This window comes from Microtus oregoni, unplaced genomic scaffold (genome assembly GCF_018167655.1).
Source record: "Microtus oregoni isolate MIOR12 unplaced genomic scaffold, Mior012 000010F_ref0000083, whole genome shotgun sequence".
In the NCBI taxonomy this organism is placed as follows: domain Eukaryota; kingdom Metazoa; phylum Chordata; class Mammalia; order Rodentia; family Cricetidae; genus Microtus; species Microtus oregoni.
The window spans coordinates 39,430,837-39,455,168 of NW_024543069.1; the positions used below are offsets into that span (position 1 = coordinate 39,430,837).

Here is a 24,332-nt window from a genome sequence, read left to right on the forward strand (position 1 = left end):
AATGAGGCCGCTTTAGAGCAAAGAGAATCCTCGGCAGAAGCCTGGCGCTGACACTGGAGAACAAAGCAAGTAGTATTCATTTTAAACGGGGCTGGTCGGCTCCGTTCCTCGGTTACTCTAAAGCACTTCTTTCTCTCTTCCCCAGGGTCCCCTGAGATGTTTTCATGAGGGTCCTCACTCCTGGCACAGGTTTTCCCTTGGCTGTCACCTCCCCCGACCTCCTTTCATCTTCTTCCTCTGTATAAAGCGATTTGACCTAACATCTAAAGACCTAGAACCATGGCAGAAATCTAAGCTAACTGCATTTCTTTAAATAAAATAAAATTAAAATTAAAATTCAGCCATCTCCAAAACAAGTATCTTTAACATTGAAAACCCATCCTTGGGGTGGTGGTGTTGGAATTCTACCGCCAGTAGCCTTTAAGTTACCCGCCCTCTTGGGTGTGGTATCATACTATATATGCCAATGTAAAGCATGTGTTCAGCCTATTTTCTGGCTGCAGGATTTGGTTGCTAGTCCCCATTCCAGCAGAAGATTGTGATCTGTGAGTCTACCTCTAAATAAATAATCCTCTATTAGAAAGAGACAGAGAAAGAGAGAGAGAGAGAGAGAGAGAGAGAGAGAGAGAGAGAGAGAAAGAAAGAAAACCCAGCCTTGGATCAGAACTAAGTGCTAACCCTTTCTACCTCCCAGCCCCAGAAACTGAAGACTCCTCATCTGCTAGGCATAGAAATACACATCAAGCGGCTATCAGGGTAAAACGAGAGCCTCCAGAACAGCTCAGCACATGATGTGTTGCATCTAGCAGGGGCTCTGCTTGTCAGCTACTTAGAAAGCATTAAAGTTTTGCAGCAAGTTTAAAAGATAGAAGGACCGCTGAAGAGACGAGATGGTTCAATGGGCAAGAGCATTACATGGTAAGCCTAAGGACCTGTGTTCGTATCCCTGTCACCCACGCAGCGCATGGCAATAACCCCAACATTAGGTCAGAGGCAGGCGGAGCACTCTCTGATCAGCCAGCCTAGATTAAAAGAGGAGTTTGTGTTCAGGGAGTGAGCTCCGTCTTAAGGCAATAAAGCAGAGAGTCAAAGAAGACAGCCAGTGCCTTTCTGTGGCCTCCTAGTACACACACACACACACACACACACACACACACACACGTATGCAACACATAGAACAGTATTTCTGCCCTTTACAGATAACACGACCGAGGCACGTTGTCTGCTCTCCCCTGCTAGCTGCACCTGTTGATGGTCTGGACCCTGGGGCCACAGCTTCTGTCTAGTCAGAGCACCCGCTGCTTGGATACGGGCTACTGTTATTCACTTCTTAGTTTGCCCATTCTTTCTCGGACATCTCCCGTGTGCCGCAGTCAATTAGACGAAAAAAATGACCCCATCAGCGGGACTTTAATAGCTGTCTGTTGCCACTGTCTTCACCCTTCTCACTGGGAAATAAAAAGAGGACAGAGGAAGACAAACAGAATGATGGAAAGCCAGCATTAAGAACGTTTTAAGAGCCAGGCAGTGGTGGCGCACGCCTTTAATCCAGCACTCCAGAGGCAGAGACAGGCACATCTCTGTGAGTTCGAGGCCAGCCTGATCTACAGAGGGAGTTCTGAGGCAGCCAAGTGGTAGGATTCAGATATAGTGCCGGCAAAAGGCCTCTTTAAGAGACATGCTCTGGGGTTGGAGAGATTGGCTCAGTGGTTAAGAGCATTGCCTGCTCTTCAAAAGGTCCTGAGTTCAATTCCCAGCAACCACATGGTGACTCACAACCATCTGTAATGACATCTGGTGCCCTCTTCTGGCCTGCAGGGATACAGACAAAATATTGTATACATAATAAGTAAATATTAAAAAGAGAGAGAGAGAGAGAGATGCTCTGCCCATTCCCGCTTTCTTTCCGGTTGCTCCTCTGAAGAAACATCACATCTCCGAAGATGCCACCGAGCCTGGTTCGGGACTGAATTCTTATCCAACCACATACGTACAACACAAGCCCTCGCCCTCACGTGGACCTGGACTTGACAGAGCGTCTTACTTTCCAGAGTTGTGAATCTTAAATTAACAATACAAGGACTCCACCAGAACACCAAACACCCCCAGATGGAGCCTAAATTCCAACAAACACATAAACCGGGATGTGATTATTAGAATTATAAAGATGGGCGGCGGGTAATCAGCCTACACCTCTAACCTAGCTCAGCTCAGGACTCCCTGAGAGGGGGTAGGACGGAAGGAGGAGAAACAGCACGCTTTGTACAGCTTGACAATACTGTGGGGGTGGGTCCCCAGGACCACTGACCTCCACGGCTCCCCCACTTCCCAGATAGTTGCTCATACAGTTTGGGCAGGTAGTCTTCCCACTCTGCCTGATGACACGTGAGCGCCACCGGGGCTCCCAGGTGATACTTCTTGTGGAAGGCCGCCATCTTGACCCTGCTGTGGTGACCTTTTGCTGTGGATAGATTTGTCACAGTTCAGTGGCTTGTCCTGCATACACACCAGCCAGTCATAGAGGTCGAGGCCTGTGCCACTGGGAAGCCCAGAGCCCACGTAATCTGAGAGGACCCTGCCACAGCTGACGTCAGTGCCCTTCATGTTGACCACCAGAAAATGATGCCACACCCTGAATTTGGGGTCCTTCCTGCTGGGAGCATCGGGGTCGGTGCGGACCAGGGTGTAGAGTTGAAATGCTGCTGGGCCTTTTCTTAACCTGGGTGGGCAACAGCGCTTTGCCCAGCTCATCCACCTCCTGCAGGCTCAGAGGCCCAGCCCACTGGCATGGCGATGAGACACATACACTGAGTCCCAAGCACCCATCTCCCACCCGCTGCGGAAAGGTGGGGGCACCAAGGCCTCCTCTCACACTGTTTTACAAAACCAATGCTACAGATTTTTTTTTTTGAAAAGGACATTTTATGTCTGAGTATCCTTGGCAAGCATGAGAACCCGAGTTCAACCCCCAGACTCCATTTTTAAAAAGCCAACCCAGTGGTACATACTCGTGACACTAACAATGGTGAGACAGAAGGAACGCAACGGTACACCCACACTACACACCGCCATGGGCAGGTATGAAGGAGAAAGAGGTGCAGAAGCACACACCGGCTGAGTGTCGCCAGACCTTGAGCTGCCTTGAACCCCAGCGTGACCAAGCTGCAAGCCCCGACACCTGCTCCTCAGCCTTCTTCACCTGTTTTGGGAGCCCAGAAGACAGCTTCTTCAAAGGTTCTGTATGGGCATTCACCTGGAAAGTCACTAGGATAGTCAGGAGGGGGCTTCGAGCAACCTGGGATACAATGAGGAGGAAACATCAGTATACCCGGTAGATACCAATGACCTTAGCTCTCACTGGGTGCAAGGCTAGCCTGAGCTACAAAGCAAGACTTTGCGGAAGAGGGACAGAGAGAGCATTTCATCTTTGAATGAGAGAAGAGGCCTTGTTTGCTGAGACATGCCTGATAATCCTAGCACTTGGGAGGCAGAAGCTGGGGGATCACCGTTTAAGACCAGCCTGGGCTATAATAAAGAGACACTGGCTCAGAAAACCAAACAAGGCCATCAGAAGTTAATACCAAAGACACTTCTTACTCAGGTATCGGTGCCAAACCTTTCAGTTAAATTTCACTTCATTGCTGTTACCTGATGCGTGGCTTTTCCTAGGGACCCCTAAACTACAACATTTGCCCACTTCAGGGAGAGCACCAGGAGACTGTAAGAGTATGAGGGTATGGATGGCTACAGGAGCATGGTGGTGGGCTCACAAGTGCATGGAGAGGCTGCTTGCAAGAACACGGATGACTCAAAGGCAGTAGCATAAGCGTGGGTGACAGCTGACAAAAGCTTCACCCTGCTGCACGAGCAGTTCCCTGGGCAGTCTTTTCTTCTCAAGAGTCGTTCACTGTTTGCATGACCCTGGGGAAGGGTCTCACAGACCTTGTAAGTCTCAGAGATTTCTAAGTCTTTGGAGGTTCCTGCCCTCCGGGCGGGGGGAATACTTTCATTCAGAGGAGGCATGTGCACAGTGCCCTCTCTAAAAGGTGCCCACTGTTAGTGCGTTCCTTTAAGGAAGAAAGTCTCAATGGAACAAGAATGGGCAGGCATTGCTCCTTTTCCATAGTCTGTCGCCTGCCAGGAAAGGCGGCTTCCATTGGTGAGCACGCCTACTTTTCTAGTTGTAGGTATGGCTAAGATGGGTTTCTCTCCTCACCTACAATATTCCCTTCTAGCAAATATTAGTAACACTGATGTGGAAGGCTCAACAGCCCCCCCTTAGCTCCACTTCCTAGGGTACACTGCTCTCTGACACACACTGTAAAACTTTAAGACAATTCTGAAGCCATTTCTGAACCCTCTCAGAACTTCCCCTCCTCCTCTAGGAATCAAGGACATAACAGCTATACATGCACCTTCTGAGATGTTGGGAACTTTCCATCTCCCTGAACAGGGGCAAGATAACCCTTAGGTGTTGACTCAGTTACTGATGTTTTGACTTAGTCCCTGGGAAAGGGGCAAAGTGACCCTCAGATGTTTCCCCTTACCTCATGTGATCTGACAACCACTCTCCAGCCAATTATTGGTAATAGCCCTTTTGAATAAGCCAATCATAATAGTTAAAGAACAGACACCCCTTCCTCCTGTGGTTTTTCCCTTTAAAAGTAGCCTGTACCAGCTATTCGGGGTCTTTTTAGCATCCCTTATGCTGAAAGACCCTATCATGACAGAATTAATAAAATCCTCATGCTTTTACATCAGCTGTGATATGAGAGATGGTCTCTTGGGGCGACTCCTCCTCCTCCTTGGTGATTGGATGCTAGGGTCCAACAACACTACACACACCTACATGTGTAACTGGACACGTTACATTACTTCTCCCAGGGAAGTATGAACTGTTCCTGATAGAGAACCAAGAACTGGCCAAGGAAACAAGTCTATCCAAGTGCAGGTTAGTGAACCAGGGAGTTTGTAAGGCTTACAGATGCATGGGTAAGAGGCCATTTCCAGAAGCATGTGGTTAAAAAAGCTGATGTACCCATGAAAATGCCCATCCCTGTGTGGGTGATGAGCTCATAAAAGCTACATTGACGGATTCCTCCAGTAACCTTCCACCTCCTGTACACTGCCCGCTCACCGAGAGAATTGCAGCTGGAAGGAAGGAGCAAGCAATGGGTGGAAGCCCAGGGAAAGGTCCTGACCCTTCCCCTTCTCCTACTAACCTAGAAAGCACTATATTAGCTTGCTTATTTTGTTGCCATGACAACAGGGCCAACTTTCCCTATATGTCACTACAGTAATCTCTGCTCCGTGAAAACCTGCTGGAAGCAAAGACCTGTATTTCCTTATAACCATCTTAGTCTCAAATTAAGTAAGCTATTCAGAAGCTTCTGTAGGGCACGTTCAGGCCTAGGACATCCCTTATCTCCCTGTGAGTTAAGATCCCCTGCAGACCTGCGGATCCCAGGCACCAGAAGTAATTCTCATTCCTCTTGTTAGTAAATATTTACAGACTCTCAGCACTTCCTTATTTCTTCCCATCAGCTATGGAAGTCCCCATTCCTGACATTCCAGTTAGATCAATGCCATTCCTGCATCCTTCCCCCCCACCCCCCCACCCCCCCACCCCCCGCCTTTTGCTAATCATGCTCCTGAGAAAAAGATAAAGTTGGCAGCTTGATCAGACTACAGACTTGCTGTAGTTTCTTGTGTCTCTTGTCCCTTTCATTCCTCTTCCCTCCAGGGCTCAGGATCTCCCCTGGTCAGGACATAAAACCAATGGTCATGCCATTGCTGTTATTCTTTTGGTCCCTGCCCTGGCCACGCCCACTCCTTTTAACCTCTGACCTCGCCCACCATTCTCTCTCTTTCTGTTTTCTCCCCCGCGGTTTACACACGGGACTCTGCCTCTCTCTCCCTTCCTTTCTTTCTCCTCTTTCTCCCTTCTTCTCTTTCTTCTCTTTCTCCTCTCTCTCTCTCTCTCTCTCTCTCTCTCTCTCTCTCTTCCTCCCCCTCTTTAATAAACATTTATGGCTATTTTCTGTGTTTATATGTCTGACCCGCCGCGTGCCTGCCCTCCCGCTGGTGAGAAGCTGTAGCCGCTTGCTCTCGGGTGCCGGACCCTAGAGCCGGCGCCCGGCACAGCTGGGACCCGCCAGAGTTTGCTGCGGGGCGGGGGACCCAAGGGATATTTTCTAAGAAGAAGAATTGCAGACAAAACAACTCAGTAGAACAGCATATATACCATTCTAGCCTGAACTTGAGATGGTTAATTCTTATTGTTGAGCTGATCCAATTAATAAACACTAAGATTCATCAAACACATCTCTACAAATGTCAGTGATAGTGTTTCCAGAGACAGAATGACAGGACTCTGCCTGATCAGTGATTGATCTCTTGACAGATTCACAGTACAATGGCTTTATGGGAAGACAGGGAAAGGTAGGAGGGGCCTAGGTGTAGGAATAAGTCCCTAGGAACAAGTCCTTGAGGCCTTTTTCTTGCCTTGGCCCCTCCCTGTATCTCATTTTTTGCTTCTTGTCCGCCATGACTTGAGAACCTCCTCATGTTCCCATCACAGTAAAATCCTGTGTGAGACCCAGTGACTGAGGTTAACCCCACTGAAACCACAAACCACAAAAAAAAAAAAAAAAAAATCTCTCCTCATTCAAATTGTTCTGCCGGGTATTTTTTCACAGTAGAAAGGAGCTCGCACAGCTCGACCTTGAGAACAGAATGGGTGAGAAAGGGTCACCCCATTCACTGTGGTCAGCGAAGCATTCAAGAGCAATTCTGAAACGTACGAATTCACAGCTGCCTTGGAAAACCACAATAACAGACAGAAATGAACGCAGACATTTTCAAAAGGAAAGTGGGAGAGTAAAAGGTGTGCACCGTTGCAAAATCAATGTCGTGGTCAGTGCTGCTCTTCTGCCCGAGAAGCAAGTCATTCCACAAGCAGAAATGTAAGTCTCCTACCCTGTGGGACCCAGAAGCATTTCAAACTCAACTTTGAAGAACCTGGGAGACTCCCTCTATTGAACGGTTCTCACTCTTACCAGACAAAATGCCTCAAGGTAGAACAGCAACACAGGAGTCATCAGAGACCAGCAAGAGAAGATGTAAGCTTTGTAGATCTGTGAACCACCCCAAAGACAGCACTCCTACAGCGTGCAGGTCCAGCAATGTGCTGAAGACGTAAACCTTACTCCCATCCAGTCAGGTCTTGGCTCTTCAACAGTTAATAGAACCTAAAGGCAGAACTACACTCTACTCCTGAGCTAAAAGAATTATTTTTTTTTCCTTTCATATTTGTCTAAAGTCTGCAACTGTGATCATTCACCAGCAGCTGTGGTGTAGGAGGTCCTTTTGTATTTGTGTTGCTTTCATTGGTTGAATAAAGAAACTGCCTTGGCCTTTTGATAGGGCAGGAACTTAGGTAGGCGGAGAAGACAGAACTGTTTGCTGGGAAGAAGGGCAGTGTGGCAGAAGCCATGAATCTCCAGCCTGAGACGGACATAGGTTAGAATCTTGCGGGTGAGCCACAGTCACGTGGTGACATACAGATTATTAGAAATGGATTGAATCAAGATGTGAAAGTTAGCCAATAAGAGGCCAGAGATAATGGGCCAGGCAGTAATTTAATTAATACAATTTCTGTGTGATTATTTCGGGCATAAGCTAGCCGGGCGCCAGAACACAGCCCGCCGCTCATCCTACTACACAGCAGAATTTCTGGAATAGTGGTGTGGCTTTAATAAGATATGAAAGATCAAGATAAGCGTCAACTCTCTTCATGCCTGGTTTCCAACTAAGTACTTGCAGTTAATTACAAAACCCAAGAATTTATGCTTTGTTATCCAACTGCACTGTACCTAATCTTCTAGAAAGCTCATATGGTCATGAGGGTTCCTGGCCACACCCCTCACCTGCGTTTTGATTTAGCCAGAGTATCTAGGTTGAACTGCAAAGACCCATGTGTAGTGCAATGTTTTCCTCTTTTGGCTTTTGGAGGGGCCCACTACCCAGCTCTCAAACAAACCATACATGGAGTCTTACTCTTTCTTAAAATTGTCTAGTCCTAGCTTTGCTTATTTCTTGCCAGTTTTTCTTAAATTATCCCGACTACCTTTGGGGCTTTGTCCTTTTTGTGCTTCTGTGTATCTTGTCTCACTCTTACTCCATGGCTGCCTGGGAGGCTGGGTGGCTGACCCCCAGCCTCCTCTGCTCCTTGTTCCCCTCTTCCTCTTCTTCCTTGTTTCTCCTCCTATTTATTCTCTCAGCCTGCCAGCCCCTCCTATCCTTGCTCCTGCCTCACTATTGGCCATTCAGCTCTTTATTAGACCACCAGGTATTTTAGACAGGCAAAGTAACACAGCTTCACAGAGTTAAACTAATGCAGCACATGTTAAAATAATATTCCCAACACCATGTTTGAAAAGCCATGTCCCCGATGGCTCAAGTAGGCTTAGCTCCCAATGCCGTGAGTTCATACCTACCTTTCTGTTGTCATGAGAACACTTTGATCAGAGGCAATTGGGGGCAGAAAAGGTTTATTTCACTTCCTGGACCCAGTATTAATGCCTTTCATCCCAACACTCAGGAGGCAGAGGCAAGCCGATCTTTGTGAGTTTGAGGCCAGCCTAGTCTATAAGAGCTAGTGCCAGGACAGGTCCCAAACCTACAGAGAAACCCTGACTTGAAAAACCAAAATAAAAAAAAAAAGTAAGGCAGAGAAATTTCTAAGAGCCAGATTAGTTCAAATACACAAAAAGAACACATAAAAATAAAATGAAACTGAACATATTGATTAATGTTTTTAAGTTGTTTTTGCAAAAAATTTTAGTCAAGCTTAAATCCTCACAGGCTCTTCACCAGTGCCCTACACTGATAACGACTGATGAGCTGCTGTCAGCCACCGTCAGGATGCCCTCCCTCACGTGCTGTAGGCCTTGCTCAGTTTAACTGGCTCTGCCTACCTGCCTTCCTCCGCTTCCGTAATTCCTTCCTCAAAACCCTACAAAAGGATCAAGAATTCAAACAATGCTGTGGTACAAGGAGCCGGACAGGCAGAGAAATTTTTAGAGACTAAATGGAGAGAGAACCAGGTTAAATCTCGCCCCCACCCCATCCCACACAGGAAAAGACAGAAATCCTGCGTTAGTGTTAGCTGCAGTATAGAAATTGAAAGTAGACTAATGTCAAAAAATAGGAGATTGGTTGAATAAATCAAAGCCTATAAACGTAATATTACATTGTATAATAGCTGAATGCATTGTTTCAGGCCAGGAGTGGTAGCACACAAGTGTAATACCAGCACTCAGAAGGCTGAAGCAGGGTGATCCCCATGGGTCGGGGCCAGCCTAGGGTACACAGTGAGTTCTAGGCCAGCCTGGGTACCAAACAAGCCCTGGACCCAAACAAACAAAAGTGTTTAGGGAACTGACCACACAAATGGACCATCACAAAGGGTTAGCTCACAGTTCCCTTAGTGGCATACGGAGTGGAAATGTTTGGCAGGGGAGGTGTCTGACCTCTGCAAAGGTGGAATGCTGTGGTCGTTCTGTACACTGTAAATATTTGTCTTGGGTTGGTTTAATAAAAAGCTGAATGACCAAAGTTAGGCAGGATTTCTGGAGCAGAGAGGACACTGGGAAGAGGAAGGACAGAGATGGGGAGAGTCGCCAGGAAAGCAGCATGGGCAATATAGGGTAAAGGGGGAAAAAGTCACAAGGCAGAAAGTCAACTAATAGAAATGCATTCATTTAAGTTACAAGAACTAGTTAGAAATAAGCCTAAGCTATTGGCAGAGCTTTCATAATTAATAAAGTCTCTCTATGATTACTTGGGAGCTGGATGGTGGGACGGGAAAATCCACCTACAGTGGAGATGGACATTTTCCTATTCCCCTGCTGAGGGAGATATAAGCCACGAGAGTGCAGGTAAACAAGCACCCAAAATACACAGAAGGATGGAGATGCACACATGCAAAGGACCTCAGTACCCAAGGGATGCCGTGCAAATATACAGGCACACACACACACACACACACACACACACACACACACGATAGAAAACACGTGGTTGCCACCAAAAACAGAGGCAGGGACGGGGTGCAGGTGGCTTATTTTAGAGGGAGTTAACAGTGAGCCAGCCAGAACAAAGGAGCAGAGGGGAGCTGCAGAGAGTTTTGGGAATGTCTACCCTGAGACGGACAAGTGGAGTCCCCACCCACAGTTCAGCTTCCAGGCTTGCCCCTTTGGCACAGAAAGTTTGCCACACTGTGGCCCCAGCTCAGTTAAGAAAGTGACGGTGACGTCAAATGAGACCACACTGGTTCTGCCAAACGGCAGAGAACCTACATCCCCAGCAAGATGCATGACCTGAATTCTTTCATCTACTTACCTGGAGATGTGGGCCAGTAGGGCAGAAATCCTTATTTCTTGTGAAGTCCCTTGCCCTTGATATTCTAGTTTCCCTAAAACAGTGTAGGGCCTAATAAAACACATCTGGCAACCTACCTCAATCCTAGGCCTCTGGCCTGTGACTTCCCAGTAAGAAGACTTTCTATTATTATTTTTTTTTAACAACAGGGTCTCACACACTCTAGGCTGGCCTCAGATTTGCTGTGCAGCTGAGGAAGGCCTTGAATGTCTTCTCATCCTCCTGCCAACCAAGTGTTGAGAACACGGGTATATGCCGGCACACGTGATGTCTGCAGTACCAGGGATCAAACTCGGGGTTTTGTGCAGGCCAGGAAAGCACTTTACTTAGTCGGTTACACCCCTAGCCCCTCCCTAGAGTTTCATGCAGGTGTGTCACGTATCTGGATCATATTTGCCCCCATGCCCTCTCTCGCCTCCACTCTTCCTCTTCCCAAATAATTTCCTTTTCATTTTATGTTTTATAGAGATAGGTAGGGAAATAGTAGGCCTAGATAGACAGACAGATAGAGAGGATAGATGATATATAGATGATTTTTAGATGAAGGGATGGATGGATGGATGGATGGATGGGTGGATGGATGGATGGATGACTGGTTGGGGGCTAGATGGCTGGATTGAGATGGTAAACGTAGTACACATATGGTATTTCCTTTCAAATTCATGTTCCTCTTAACATGATGCTCTCCAGTTCCAGCCATTTTCCTGCAAACAGCACAATGTCAATCTTTATGGTTGAACGAAAGTCCACCAAATACACACACCACATAATCTTTATCCGATCAGCTACTGATAGACACCTAGGCTGATTTCGGTACCCACGAGTGCGGGAGTCTGTCAAACTGTGCTTTTGTGCAGGAATTAACTCTTCCTAAATTGACCTATTCCTCAAAGTGTTGTTGTTGTTGTTGTTATTTCAAAGTCCTGTCCTGGGCAAGCAAATGCATTGCTAATGTAACAGGCGGGTGAAGGGCGGCAAGAAAATAGTCACATAAGGAGCACCATGATAGATACTAAAAACTCAGGCCTCCGAATTCTTTGACAGTAGCATATAAAAACATTCTGGAAGTACACAGGAGAAGCTGGACAGGGCCCGCAGACTATACTGACAATGCGGTCACTTCTCAGAAAGGCAAACCGGGCTGATGAGATGGGAGTCTGTGGGAAGCGTTGTGAACACCTGAAAGTGGAAACGTGTGTGTTTATTGAGCAGTGGGTAATCCCTCAGTCTGGGAAAACCCTGCACAGCACACAAACATGCTTTGAAAGAAAGGATGCGGTCACTGTAGACATGTTGTACTGTGCTCTCATAGACATGGAAAAACTGGGCGGACGCTAACTAAGCCCGAACCTACACTGAAAGCCCAGGAGTTGCTCACTTCCGACCACAATAATACCACGCCATTGGGCAGAAGCCTGCAAGTCATGAGCAGACTGACTTCCTTGAGTCCAGTCACTTGGCACCACATGGTGGGCTTCAATTTCTCCAGGGAATGGTGCAGACAGTGTTGATATGGTAGGGAACCTCACATTCCCCTATGAGCTCTCAACGTACACATTCTAACGGTCTTCCATTGAAATGGATTTCATTCAAGATTTCGGAGTCCCCTTACGTGGGAAGTTCTCCAACAAACACTGTTGCATCCTTAACACCGTTCTTCGCAGCTCACTTGACACTTATTTAGTGCCTTGCAAGTGTCAGCGAGTAAACCAAACTGTAAACTAAGAGCTAATTGTACGTCAAATAGGACAAAATATTCGCTCAAGTGCTCCGTTAATTTACTGAATTAGAAACTGCACTACGCATTTGATTCTGCTCCCTGACGGCGAAGCCATGATTTGGGGAGATTGCATTAAAGCCAGTGGCACGCACTCCATAGGCATGTCAGTCACCCTAAACCTTGGGGTCCATTAGTTCCCTAGACACCCGGGGACACAGCGGAGTGATTAAGTTGAACTTCCTAAGGAAAACTTTTCTGCTTTGCTTCACGTCTCCGGGTCATTTGTTGCAGCTGGGACTAAGTGTGAGAATTTTAATATAGCCACAAATCACCGGAGTTCTTCAATAAGGACAGCTTCTACAGGAAGGCCTGCAGCCACTGCATAAGTTCCGGGGTGGTGGAGTATCTTTCCAGAGTCCTCACACAAGAACCTAGGAAGGAGGGGTTAGAGAGATGGCTCAAGCAGTTTAGAGCACGGCCAGACAGCCATAGTTCTCCAGGGGATCTGATGCCCTCTTCTGACCACCAAGGGTACCTACAAATGTGACTGGTGCACAGAAATGAACCGAGTCTTTTACAGAAAGAATAAGGGACCTCCGATGGTGGTGCACACCTTTAATCCCAGCACTTGGGAGGAAAAGGCAGGCAGATCTCTGAGTCCACAGCCAGCTTGGTCTACAGAGTGAGTTCCAGAACAGTCAGGGCTGTCTCAAAAAACTAGATTTTTTTCTCTATTATTTAAAGTAATTTATTTATTGTATCTTTGGGGGTTTCACATCATACACCCTAATTCTGCTCACCTCCTAGTCCCCTCCACCCATGCCATCAGGGTCAGTTCTCCCTTGCCTGTGGTGTATGGGGGAGGGGATCTCTCCCAAGTTCAGGGGGAGGGAAGGTTAGCTCTCCCATGAGGGTTGGGGCCAGCTCTCTTGCTGCGGGGTCCAGCAAGGGGCGGGCCCAGCTCAGCATGGCCCTCTGATTGTATCACACATGGTTCCTGTGGTCCCGAGGTGACACGGGTCACAGACATCCACAGACTCCAGGTGCGGCAGGACCATGAACCCAGACCTGGCCGTTGACAGCAGCTGGAACCCAAATGAACGAGAGAGATTCTCATCTGTGGCCCAGTTGGTGGAGCCCTTGACTAACAGGCTGAGTCCCCAGTCTGACCCTTAACACCAGGCATGTGGCACACCCTTGTAAACCCAGAACCCAGAAAGTGGAGGCAGGCGGATCGTGAATTCAGGGTCATCCACAGTTATATAGGGACTTTGAGGAAAGCCTGGGCTACATGAGACCCTGTCTCGAAAGCGGGAAACTGGAAAGGAGTAAAAACTTATCCTAGATACATTACAATAGCATGTGCTATGGAATACTGCCTGGCCTCTGCTTTCTGCCAGCAGAGCAGGGGCTACGATGTGTTCAAACAAGGAAGCACAGTAAATGAGGTGAACAGCAATGCTCAGCAGCCCACCCCTCAGCAATGTGTAGGTGGTACAAGTACCACAGACACACCAAAGTCAACCAGGAGGGGGAGGATACACAGTGAGCCGCTTCCAAATTTGCAATGTTTTAAAAACACACACACACAAAGTGAAGTCTTAGGAGAGGGCAGAGCTCTGTGGTGTGTGCACACAGATTCACTTGATTATCCGATTTGCATGTATTGCGTAAGTTTTAATTCTTAATTTATACACACCCTCATACACTCCTATTCTTAGAGGTGTCATTTCTAACAGCCAAAGGGTAGAAGGAACCTCACTGTCCATTGCTGGGTGAATGGGCAAGCTGCATGCAGCCTCTACATGCAATGGGACGTTATTCAGTCTTTTGAAATGAAGGCAGTTTTGACACATAGCTCAGTGCTGAAGAACCTTGTGGACATTGTGTTTAGTGAAATAAGGCAGTCGGGGGTAGGGAGCCACAGGATCCCACTCATGTAAGACTCCTCCATCGGCCAAATTCATGCGGATAGGACGGTGGCAGCCAGAACCTGGAGGGGTGGCAATGGAAGCTCCTGTTTGCGAACGGTTTCGGACGGGGACGATGAGGAGTGCTCTGGAGTGGGCTCCGGACCGTGCACAAGTGAAGCAATGAACTGGACGCCACCCAGCGGTACACTAGAAGCGACCAGAGCAATCCGTTCCGTCGCGTGTCACACTTTCACGTTCTTAACTGTAAAAATCACAGTAATTATATGTGAGGAGGGGAATTCCCTAAAATTTGGGTTATCATGTAAGAGAATATTATACACGAAAGAAAGAAACTGAGAGGGGGCAGGGGGAGAGAGGGAGAAGGGGAGAAAGGGGGGACAGGGGGTGAGAGAGGGAGAGGAGGGAGGGAAGGAGGGAGGGAGAGGGAAAAAGGGAAGGGGGAGAGGAAGAAAGGGGAGGGGGAGGGGGAGAGGGAGAAAGGGGAGGAGAGAGAGGGAGGGGAAAACAGGTCCCGCCACATTACTGGCTGTTTGCCAAGACACAGTGGCAGTCACCAAAAGGAAGTGAACCCTGGGGAAGGGCAGCATCATCGGCACTGAACAGACCATCTCCAGAAACTACTAGAGAAACGAGAGACCATGACTGCTCTGATCAATGGATGGGGAAAGAGAATTTAGAGGGAATTCAAGATCTGGCTTGTCAAAAGAAAATCAACCGGAAGATACTCCTCCACATCACCCACGCAAAGGAAGGGACGAGGAGGGCTGTGTGCACCCTGACTCGGGCACTGACCTTGAGACAGAGCAGGGACAGGCATCTGCCTGAGCCTTTTCCAAATGTCCCGGATACTCAACAGAAACTGTTTCCTGAGCTGCAGCTCACTGAGCAGAAACGATTCTGTTCCTGCCCCAAATGCATTACATTTGGGAAACGCTTAGTGTTTGAGCCTAGTTTTCACGCTGCTACTGTCCCATGACTCAGTCGGCACCGCTCTGCTCTTACGTCATTTTCTTTCTAACTTCCAGCAGTCTCTTTGGAGGCTCTAGGCTGTTTTGTTTTAAAGAAAGTAGACACTCGGAAAGAACTGTATTTGTTTTAAACAAAACAGACATTCAGGATTTCTCCCGCAATGCCACTTTAGCGGCTCAATCAAGGAAAATATTCATGGATAACTCTTAAAAACGCTATGCCTGGATTTGATTTATTTTAAAATAAATCTGAGTTTTGCTTCACTTGCCAGTAAAACTCACACCCTCTCTGAGTCGATAACCAAATTCCTAATTCCTGATTTGAAGGTTATCCCAACAGCTAATTGCAATACTGTAAAAGTCCACAAGGTGGCGCTAGAGACCTATGGGCCAAGATTCAGAAACTTGTAACCATAACAGCAAAAGAGCCGCTGTCTAAGCCAGGATTAGAAAAATTAAAAATAAGAAAAAAAAATAGGCTAATATAAAAGCCATCTTGCTCTTGTCTGGGGGAAGGCTGCCATCCTAATTACAGTTGAAGGTCTAATTACATACGTAAAGACCCAAACACCAAGCTCAAGTTAATGAACTTTTCCCTCTTCAAAGCAGGTCTCATTCGGAGGCTGTATCATGGGCGCGCCACCTTAAATACATTCGGGGGGGGGGGGGGGTCCCAAGTACACACCCCACGTGTGTTGGGGGTGTTGGTCATATTTGTATTGGGAAGATTTCGTCACGGTCCTGTTAATATTCTCATTGCATTGTAGTAAAATGTTCCTCCTCCTACGTTCTCAAGAGTTTCTGAGTATCCCGCAAACAGGAATAAATCTTCGTGAGTTGAGCTTCAATCAAAACACACTGTGTGGCCTTCACAATCTCCTATCAGGCCAGCAACATCCCGGGAGCGTTCACCGCTGCTGCCCTTGCTCTCATAAGCAGCTGTGAAGGCCCGACCTGTGCATGGGTTCGGAGTGTGAGCCAATGGAGCGGTCTCAAAGCCTAAAGGAAAAGAAACCGCAATGGTCCTGTGGCTGCGGCGCTGCGGGTGCCCCCTCGCCCCAGGTGCCTTTTACGTTAAAGGTCTCTTGGAAATGATTTAATTAGTGCGCATGCCTCAAGTCCGTCCCATCTCACACGTTCAATATCATACACCCCCTCATTCGGAGACATCTCTTCAGGCGAACACAAGGATTTTCTGATGCCCTGCACCCCAGTTTTAAAAACCCTAATGGCCATTTTAAAACTTATGATCTGCTTTTCAAATGGGCACTTAAATCCGAAAGCCCACTCCATCTGACCCACTCTGAAGACCGCGCCTCTGCGCTGACTGCATTCCACCGATTGTATCTATAACCGCACATTCTAGGTGAAGCACCCCAAAAAGAGGGATGAGCGCCTGCTCTGGCGTGTTTCTTTCAAGAAGCAGTGGTCAACATTCTTCTGGGCTCGTTTTCTTGGATATTATAGGGTATCAACAAGCCAGGCGATGGTGGTGCATGTCCTTAATCCCAGGACTCAGGAGGCAGAGGGCAGGCGGATCTCTGAGTTCGAGGCCAGCCTGATCTACAAGAGCTGGTTCTAAGACAGGCTCCAAAGCTACAGAGAAACCCTGTCTCGAAAAAAACAAACAAAAAAAAAAGGTATTATCAAAACAGAAAACATGCCAGTACCACGCTAGCTGGGGGGTGGGTGGGGCAGACAGCTAGGTCAATTCCACAGCAAATCTGAGAACTGGGAATTGGGTGTTTGAAGCCTAGGGAAAGTGTGCAGTAGGCCACGCGCCGCCATGAATGGAAAACTCACAGACCTGTTAGCCCGTGTGCTAACCATTTAATACCCGTGATTTCCAACTCATAATCACTTTTGAGACAAGACTCAAAAACCATTTTATTAAACTGAACAAAAAGCCTGTTACAATATCATCAAGCCTTTATCAGAAATCAGTACATACGTGAGAATACACAGCCAAGATGAGCCATCAACGTAAGCAGTAGAAGCTTAAATAACATTCAGACTTCTATATTTAATAGGCAGAAGAAAATAAAACTGAAAGGGCAATTTCAATTTCACAATTCACAGTTGATTGGTTTGAAGCCTGTGACATATCCATCAGCTCTGTAGCCCCCCCTGAACAGGAGATCTCCAAACAGAGACTGGCCTACTGCCCGACAGCCTGCTCAGGTCTTCAACCCCCGAGTGACAAGCGGAGAGCATCCCAGGGCACAGCCCCACTTCTGTGGTTCGGACTGGTACTTCTCAGCTGCATTCTTAAGAGTAAATCAGCAAAAGCACATTTACAGCTCGCCATGGGATTGATCACGTGAAGGGTTCCAAAGTCTCTTGGCTTTCTACTTCGTTCCTAGCTTAAGACAACCACTGCGTTAAAATGCACCCTTGATACTGAAAGCGAGATCCGCGTTGCTTCCGGATCGAGAGCACGCATCCCAGAGAAGTCATGTGGGTCTCAGCGGACAGCATACCCAGTAAGGCATTTCAAAGACGACACACCAAACCCACGCCAGGTCACTGCGGTTGACTGGGGGACCACAGGTAAGCAGAGTCGACATGAGACTCTTACAAGACGACACACCGGCTCACAGAGCCTTTGACAGGTACCAAGAGAAGGCAGAACAATGACCAGCCACTTCCAAGAGGTTTGTTCCCAAGTATGGATGCTGCCTTTGCCCTAAGGCAGTATCACTCATCCCGACATGCGGAGTCACTTTCTTTAAAAAGAAAAGGAAGAAAAGAAAAATCAGATAGAGACCTCGTGAGTGGTAAGGGATAACGAACACCATGTCCACAGGGAGGGGCTGCTGGAACACTTACTGTAACAGTGACCATGAACGCCATCGAAAGACCGAAGAATCAGACAGACCCTGCATTCGTTGGTGTTCAACAGCGCAGTGAGAGTTTAGCAATTAAACTACGATTATCGCCTGGCATGGTGGTACATGCCTGTAATCCCAGCACCAAGGGATGGAGGCAGGAGGATTGGGAGTTCAAGGTCATCCCAGCTACATAGTAGATAGAATTAAGACTAGCCTGGGCTAGATGAACCTTTACAAAAGAAAACCACAACGAATGCCCAAGAATATCTTTATGCCAAAAGAATTGTGAAATGTCAAAAAATAAGATTCTAATTCACAAAAATAAACACAGCCCTACTAAGAGCCCAAAAGAAGCATTCAGTTCACTTTGGAAGCCTAAGGTTAATATCCAGAAGCAATCAAGTTTGGGCCCTGAGTTATCTGCCCGTCAGTCTCCCTTCAGTTCTGCAGAGCAGGTGAGCACAGGATGGAGACAGGCAGTTTTCCTCAGCGTGACTGGCTGCAGACAGCCCTAAGGCTCGCCCACCCCTCAACGGACGGGACTGTTGTCTTAGCGTTGATTCTGATACATACAGGATAGGAGGTGAGTGGCCACAGCGCCCAGGGAGGGCTCACAGCTAGCCCCGTCGGGGATGTAGCCTGTGAGGGCCAGGTGACCTGCTGCAGACTTGCTGGAAACTCCAAGAACAGAAACATGGAAGGCTGATGTCACAGGGGAGAACCAGGACTGGTCACTGGCTCACGTGATGACCGACACGGGAGGCTTTGCTAAGGTATTAGCGGTTAAATGTTAAATCCTAGTGCACGACACCCACAGCAGGGGCACTGTCTGTGTCCTGACGACGGACAGACAAGACGATCACGGTGATGGGCTCCTGGGGAGAAACGTGGAAATGCAAGTGGGGAGATGTTGGCAGGGGAGGACACCCACCGTTAGGTACGCTGCAAACGCTTTCCGCCTTGACAAAAACCAAAATTCCTCATAATAAAACGTTGAGGCCAACACTGCTATTTCCACACAAAAATTAGTTTAGTCATACATTCGAAAGATTGTAAAGACTCAGGGAATTTGAAGTTTTCAGTTAATCAAAGTAAGAAAACTGTTGCTTTCAAAGGCCTCAAGCTTGCTTGGGAAGGCCCCTCCATCCACACCAGATGACCCGGAGCTGCTGTCCCAGGCTGTCCCTCAGTGCACTTTATGTGCAGATACGTAATTCTCTCTGCCCTACAGAAGAACCAAGCCAGGGCACCATCAGCATAGGAAGTTTTTCTAACCTCAGCATCTCACGCTGAATTCTCTGCATCATCAAACATAGCCCGCCCAGGACTACTGTCAGCCAGGGCGACCAGGACATAGCCCACCCCGGCGTCTACTGCCAGCTGCAGCAACCAGACGTAGCCCATCCAGGCGACTACTGCCAGCTGTGGCAAGCAGGACACAGCCCGCCCAGGCGACTGCTGCCGGCTGCGGCAATCAGGACATAGCCCACCCAGTGACTACAGCCAACCACGGTAACCAGGTTTCTATAGAGTGCAGTTTTACCCAATAGCAAATTGAGATTGCACTAAGAAGGGGGGTGGGGGGGAGACATAGAACAGAACTGACAAGGACCTTTACTATTTCAAGCTATTTTATGGACGGTGGCTCGCTGCATTAATTCTGTCACTTCCACCCTCTGTGAAATGCTATCGCTTGCTAAAGGCACTCATATTTGGGGCTTAACGGACACAAGGTCACATAGGACCACGAGCCAGGACTTTTTTGGTAGCGACAGAGAAAGGGAGTTCCATAAAGAATCTCTACGGATAATGGGGAGGAATGCCACCACACACCATTCGTATAAATGTCTCATGAGAAGCTAGTTCCACGGTTAGTATCCATCCACTCACTCACCCACAACAAAAGGCAACTAAGCATTTTTTACATCGTATTAAAAAAAAACTCCTAAGAGAGACTTAAAGTAGGAAGGCAAGGTAGAACGTTCCTAAAACACCTGTTCAAATATCTACATTAAACTTCTGCATACACCAACAGAGTATGTCCCCCCCTCGAAAGACACTCCACTGCGTGGGCACACACCTCACAGCTAGTAAATACTTTCAGCGAAATTCTGACACTTAACAGAGCCAACCTGCTGTTCCAGAACCCCTCCACAGAGAAAGCCCTGTGTAGCCGCTTCCTCTCTGTCCAGACTCATTTCCCATCACCATCCGTAGATGGCTATGGCCGAGTCCCAGGCGACACAGGATGGAAGAGGCTGCTGTCACAGGAAGAAGATGCACCATCTCTTCGCCTTATTTAGACTGCAGACTGCGGGCTACTCAAAGCTCTGCAGGGCAGCTTTGTGGGGCGAGGGGGTTGATTCGCCTCGGATCACAGGACGTGCACACGCTCTCTGAGCACGGTCCGTCACTCATTGCCAGGGCTTAGAAACTCCTCGCTGACCTCCCAAGCTCACAGTGAACTAAAATGTAAAGACTTGAGGAGAAAGTTCTCTTTAAGACAAACGGTGTGGAAAAAAAAAAACACGCAAAATTCAGCTTGTGTGAGGCAGGCAGACAAGCATAAAACAACAGGCACGGGTTTGCAAGTGATAGGACACAGACTAACCCAGACCAGCCAAGTCTTCTGCTCGGGTGACGTCTAAAAGACCAAAGGGCATGCATGGGCTGTAGCTGGACTTCAAAGCTGATGCCCTCCAAAGGCAGAGGGATCCAGATGGGAAGTGGCCTTGGATCTGGGTGTTCTGATGGCCCTCCTAACAAGACACAGTCATGAGAGAGGACAGCAAAGCTGCACACGGATGGACCTGAAATCTACCTCGTTCTGGACTAAGGCTGCCTTTGTTTGGACGTCTGTCCGTCCATGACTGACTGTGGCATATCATGAGACAGACGATTCCTGGGGAAGAGGGGGGTTGTCTCATATAACAGGACAAGGCCTCCCAAAATGAAACCAACAGAGAGCTCACTTAACTGACTCAGACGCCACCACAGCTTGGTCAGACAAGGGATAATTTCCACACCGAGTTCATTTCACGGGACACTACCATGCAGCCTCAATACCCTGCTACCCTCGGCCCCACCTACTGCACAGTACAGCCTCAGCCCAGGGAACTTCCAAGGGTTCCGCACATCCACATGACCTCTGACAATGACCTTGGCAGTGACTTATCAGCTTCCAGAGTTTAGAAACAAGTTGAGTTTTTGTAGGCAACCTGGCACTGGCGTGTCATAGAACAAGTGCAAAGGAATATAGAAATAACTCTATAAATCTAACATTTTTCTCTAAAAGAAACCATACTTAGGCGTCCCTAACATCCATTAAGGGCACTGGGAGACTAGAAACCTGAATTCACGAGGCTTGATAACACATCAAGCCCTTAAGTCCACTGTTTTTTTGTACATACAGGAGAGTGGGGGGATGTGCAGGAGAGGAGGGCATAGAGAGTTGGGGAACATACAGGCGGGGGGCATAGAGAGTTGGGGAACATACAGGAGGGGGAATTCACAAGAGTGGGGTACATACAGGAAAATGGGGGCTGTACAGGAGGATGAGGGGTATATAGAAGAGTGGGGGAAGACACATCCTTTGACTTCATTCCCAAAGGAAAATTTCAGAGCAGATGAAATGTCACTTTTATAAAATGGAAATCTATACCAGAATCTTTCAACGTTATTCTGAGATAAAGATGAGGTGAAATTCTCTCTGGGGTATCACATAAAACTAGGGGGCAGGAAGCATGTATCTTCAGACACCAACACAGAGATACACAGACACATACCCCTGCAGAGAGAGCAAAGGAGATTGTTAAAACAATCACAGAACCGAGTGGCCGGCACTATGCTTCAATCTACTGAAGAATTATACTTAGCAGCAAAATGAGGAACCAAATGGCTAAAAAGACACGTGCTAAATGGTCCTAAACTGACCAGCTCTATAGATGGCCCCAGAGGGAGGGGTTCTGGGACGAGGAGCTGCAAACGGAGATCAAAGCTCAAGGGAACACTGCTCTTTCTTCTGTTTCGAAGGGGGGAAATACTTTAACCAAATAGCTCTACTTTTCAGGAGACCATCATTTCAACAGGAGAAAGTAACCGGGTACTGTTCTAGAAGCTAATCATAAAACTGACCTTTAATTGTGAGTCTCAACTGTTCTGAAGTAAAAGTGGAAAGGGGGAGAAGTGAGCGCTTCCTTCCTCTCCACCCATGTGCCTGGAGAATTCTCAAGGTCCCACAGCGGTTTCCAGAAGTGACAGGATAATAAACTGTGCATCTGTCATAGTGCAAAATACCGCTTACTATAAACCTTCTGCGGAGTCACGCTTCCCTACGAAGACAGGCACACTGCTCTTAGCACATGAAGAAAAGTAGAAAACAGAGGAAACACGGTGAACACAGGTTCACATAATACTCCGGCAGCCGATCTAGACATACACTATGGCTTTTTATTTAAAAAATAATAATCCCAATAGAGTCATTAGACACCACAGCCATCTGTGTTTTCAGTCTTCTCAAGGAAGTAAAGAAGAAAACACAACGTCTGTGTGTTTTTCTACTGGAAAGGACACTGAAACTCGATCAGCTTAAAAAAAAAAAAAACTTTCCACGGAAGAAAGAGTGGTATTTCCCAGGAGGGCCCGTCACCTGCCAGGGCGGTGCCAGGACACAATCATCAAAAAGCCACAGACAATGACGCGTTGACGCAATTATCAGTGAAAATATAATTCCCAAATTGAAACCGCAAACACATCCATGCATTTCCTTGAATCATCTGAAAATATATTTTTTAAAAGAATAATCCATCTTCAACTCATCAGATAGTCAAATCTGAGTCCCAGACTGACAGTCCGACCAGGGCATGAGATGATCTCAGCAAACACACCGACCCAAGTAGGAGGGGGGAGGTGGGGATTAAATGTGTGCAATTCACAACTGGAGATAAAGTCACAGCTTCAAAAGAACCTACGTATTCTGGAAGTGTCTGGATTCAAAAGAGCCTGCGTGTCAATTACAGAGAGACACGCCCCAGGGGACGAACTGTTGCCGAGAGACCCAAGCACACACCGTAACAGCACATGTACTAGCCCGGCACCACACTGGGGTGATGGCTCCCCAGGAACATCAGGAAATGGGAATCTGTTTATCTTTTTACTATAATCTGAAGGACAAACTGAAGTCAAGTTTTTTTCACCTAATATGCATAAAACTAAAATTGCAAAAGTAGATGCCGTTTTTAAATGGTCATAGCTCTAAGCAGTCAGGCTACTCCTGGTGAAACAGAACTTGGCCAAGATAAAAAAGTTACTTCCGACGGGGCAGGTGGGTCGCATACTATAAGTCGCTTGACAGTATATACGGTGTTTTCCAGGAGAGCCCATCACCTGCTCAAACCCCACCCCAAGTGGTACTCATGGTAGGACTGCAGATACCCATCCTCAGCAGGGGAATGAGGAATGTATGGATTAAGGGGACCACAAAGCAAGGCAGGCTGACAGAAGGCAAACAACAGGCAGGACCAGTTTCTCCAGGAGCGCAGGCGGCCATGGCTACACGTAGCCCAGATTCTCCATCTCGCTCCGGTAGCGCTGTTCAGACACTTTGCTCTTGTGCTGCTTGCTCTCCAGATGCTGCCGGAACTCGACTTCTTCACCAGCGCCAACATTACACATCGAACAGTAGAACTGGCCGCTGGGAGTCACGCACATGGCGAGATCTCGCGGGATCCTCTGCCGAGAGCGGGCATTGAAGTAAGGACCTGCAGAAGTGAGATAATCAGGGGCTGGGAGACGGCTGAAGGATCTGAGTTCAGCTCTCCAACACCCACAGAAAAAGCCAGGCACTGTGGCCTGTGCCTGTAACCCCAGTGCTGGGAAGGCGGAGGCAGGAGGACCGTGGGGACACACTACCAAGCTAACCCAGCCGATCAGTGAGCTCAAAAAATAGCTACAGAACAATAGAAAAAGATATCCCAAAATTGATCTTAGCCTTGACACACCTTTACATGCCTTTGCACGCATGTAACACACACACACACACACACACACACACACACACACACGCTCGCGTGCGCACGCGCACATGCGCACACATACTCAGAATGCCCACTTGGTAAAAACAACCCACCAGTTCTCATTGTAATAAATAATTCTAGGGGCTGGAGAGATGGCTCAGAGGTTAAGAGCATTGCTTGCTCTTCCAAAGGTCCTGAGTTCAATTCCCAGCAACCACATGGTGGCTCACAACCATCTGTAATGGGGTCTGGTGCCCTCTTCTGGCCTGCAGGCATACACACAGAATATTGTATACATAATAAATAAATAAATATTTAAAAATAAATAAATAAATAAATAATTCTAAATTCCAATCCAGACTCTAACTTTAAATAAAGGAGAGGAAAATGGACTGTTTTTTTAAACTACGCGCCTATATAAG

General features: G+C 47.6%; 1 protein-coding gene and 1 pseudogene across 3 annotated transcripts in view; both read right to left on the reverse strand.

Annotated features, from left to right (window-relative positions):
- Window positions 1-2,210: 2,210 nt before the first annotated feature.
- LOC121452764 lies at window positions 2,211-5,355 on the reverse strand (annotated as a pseudogene).
- Window positions 5,356-16,900: 11,545 nt separating this feature from the next.
- The window catches only part of Zmat3 (zinc finger matrin-type 3), a 30,904-nt gene continuing 23,472 nt past the window's right edge, over window positions 16,901-24,332 (reverse strand). For all 3 annotated transcript variants that reach the window (XM_041658983.1, XM_041658981.1, XM_041658982.1), the window contains exon 6: window positions 16,901-23,655. In XM_041658983.1, coding sequence (XP_041514917.1) covers window positions 23,447-23,655 — 209 coding nt within the window. In that variant the 3' untranslated portion in view covers window positions 16,901-23,446. The remainder of the gene's footprint in view (window positions 23,656-24,332) is intronic.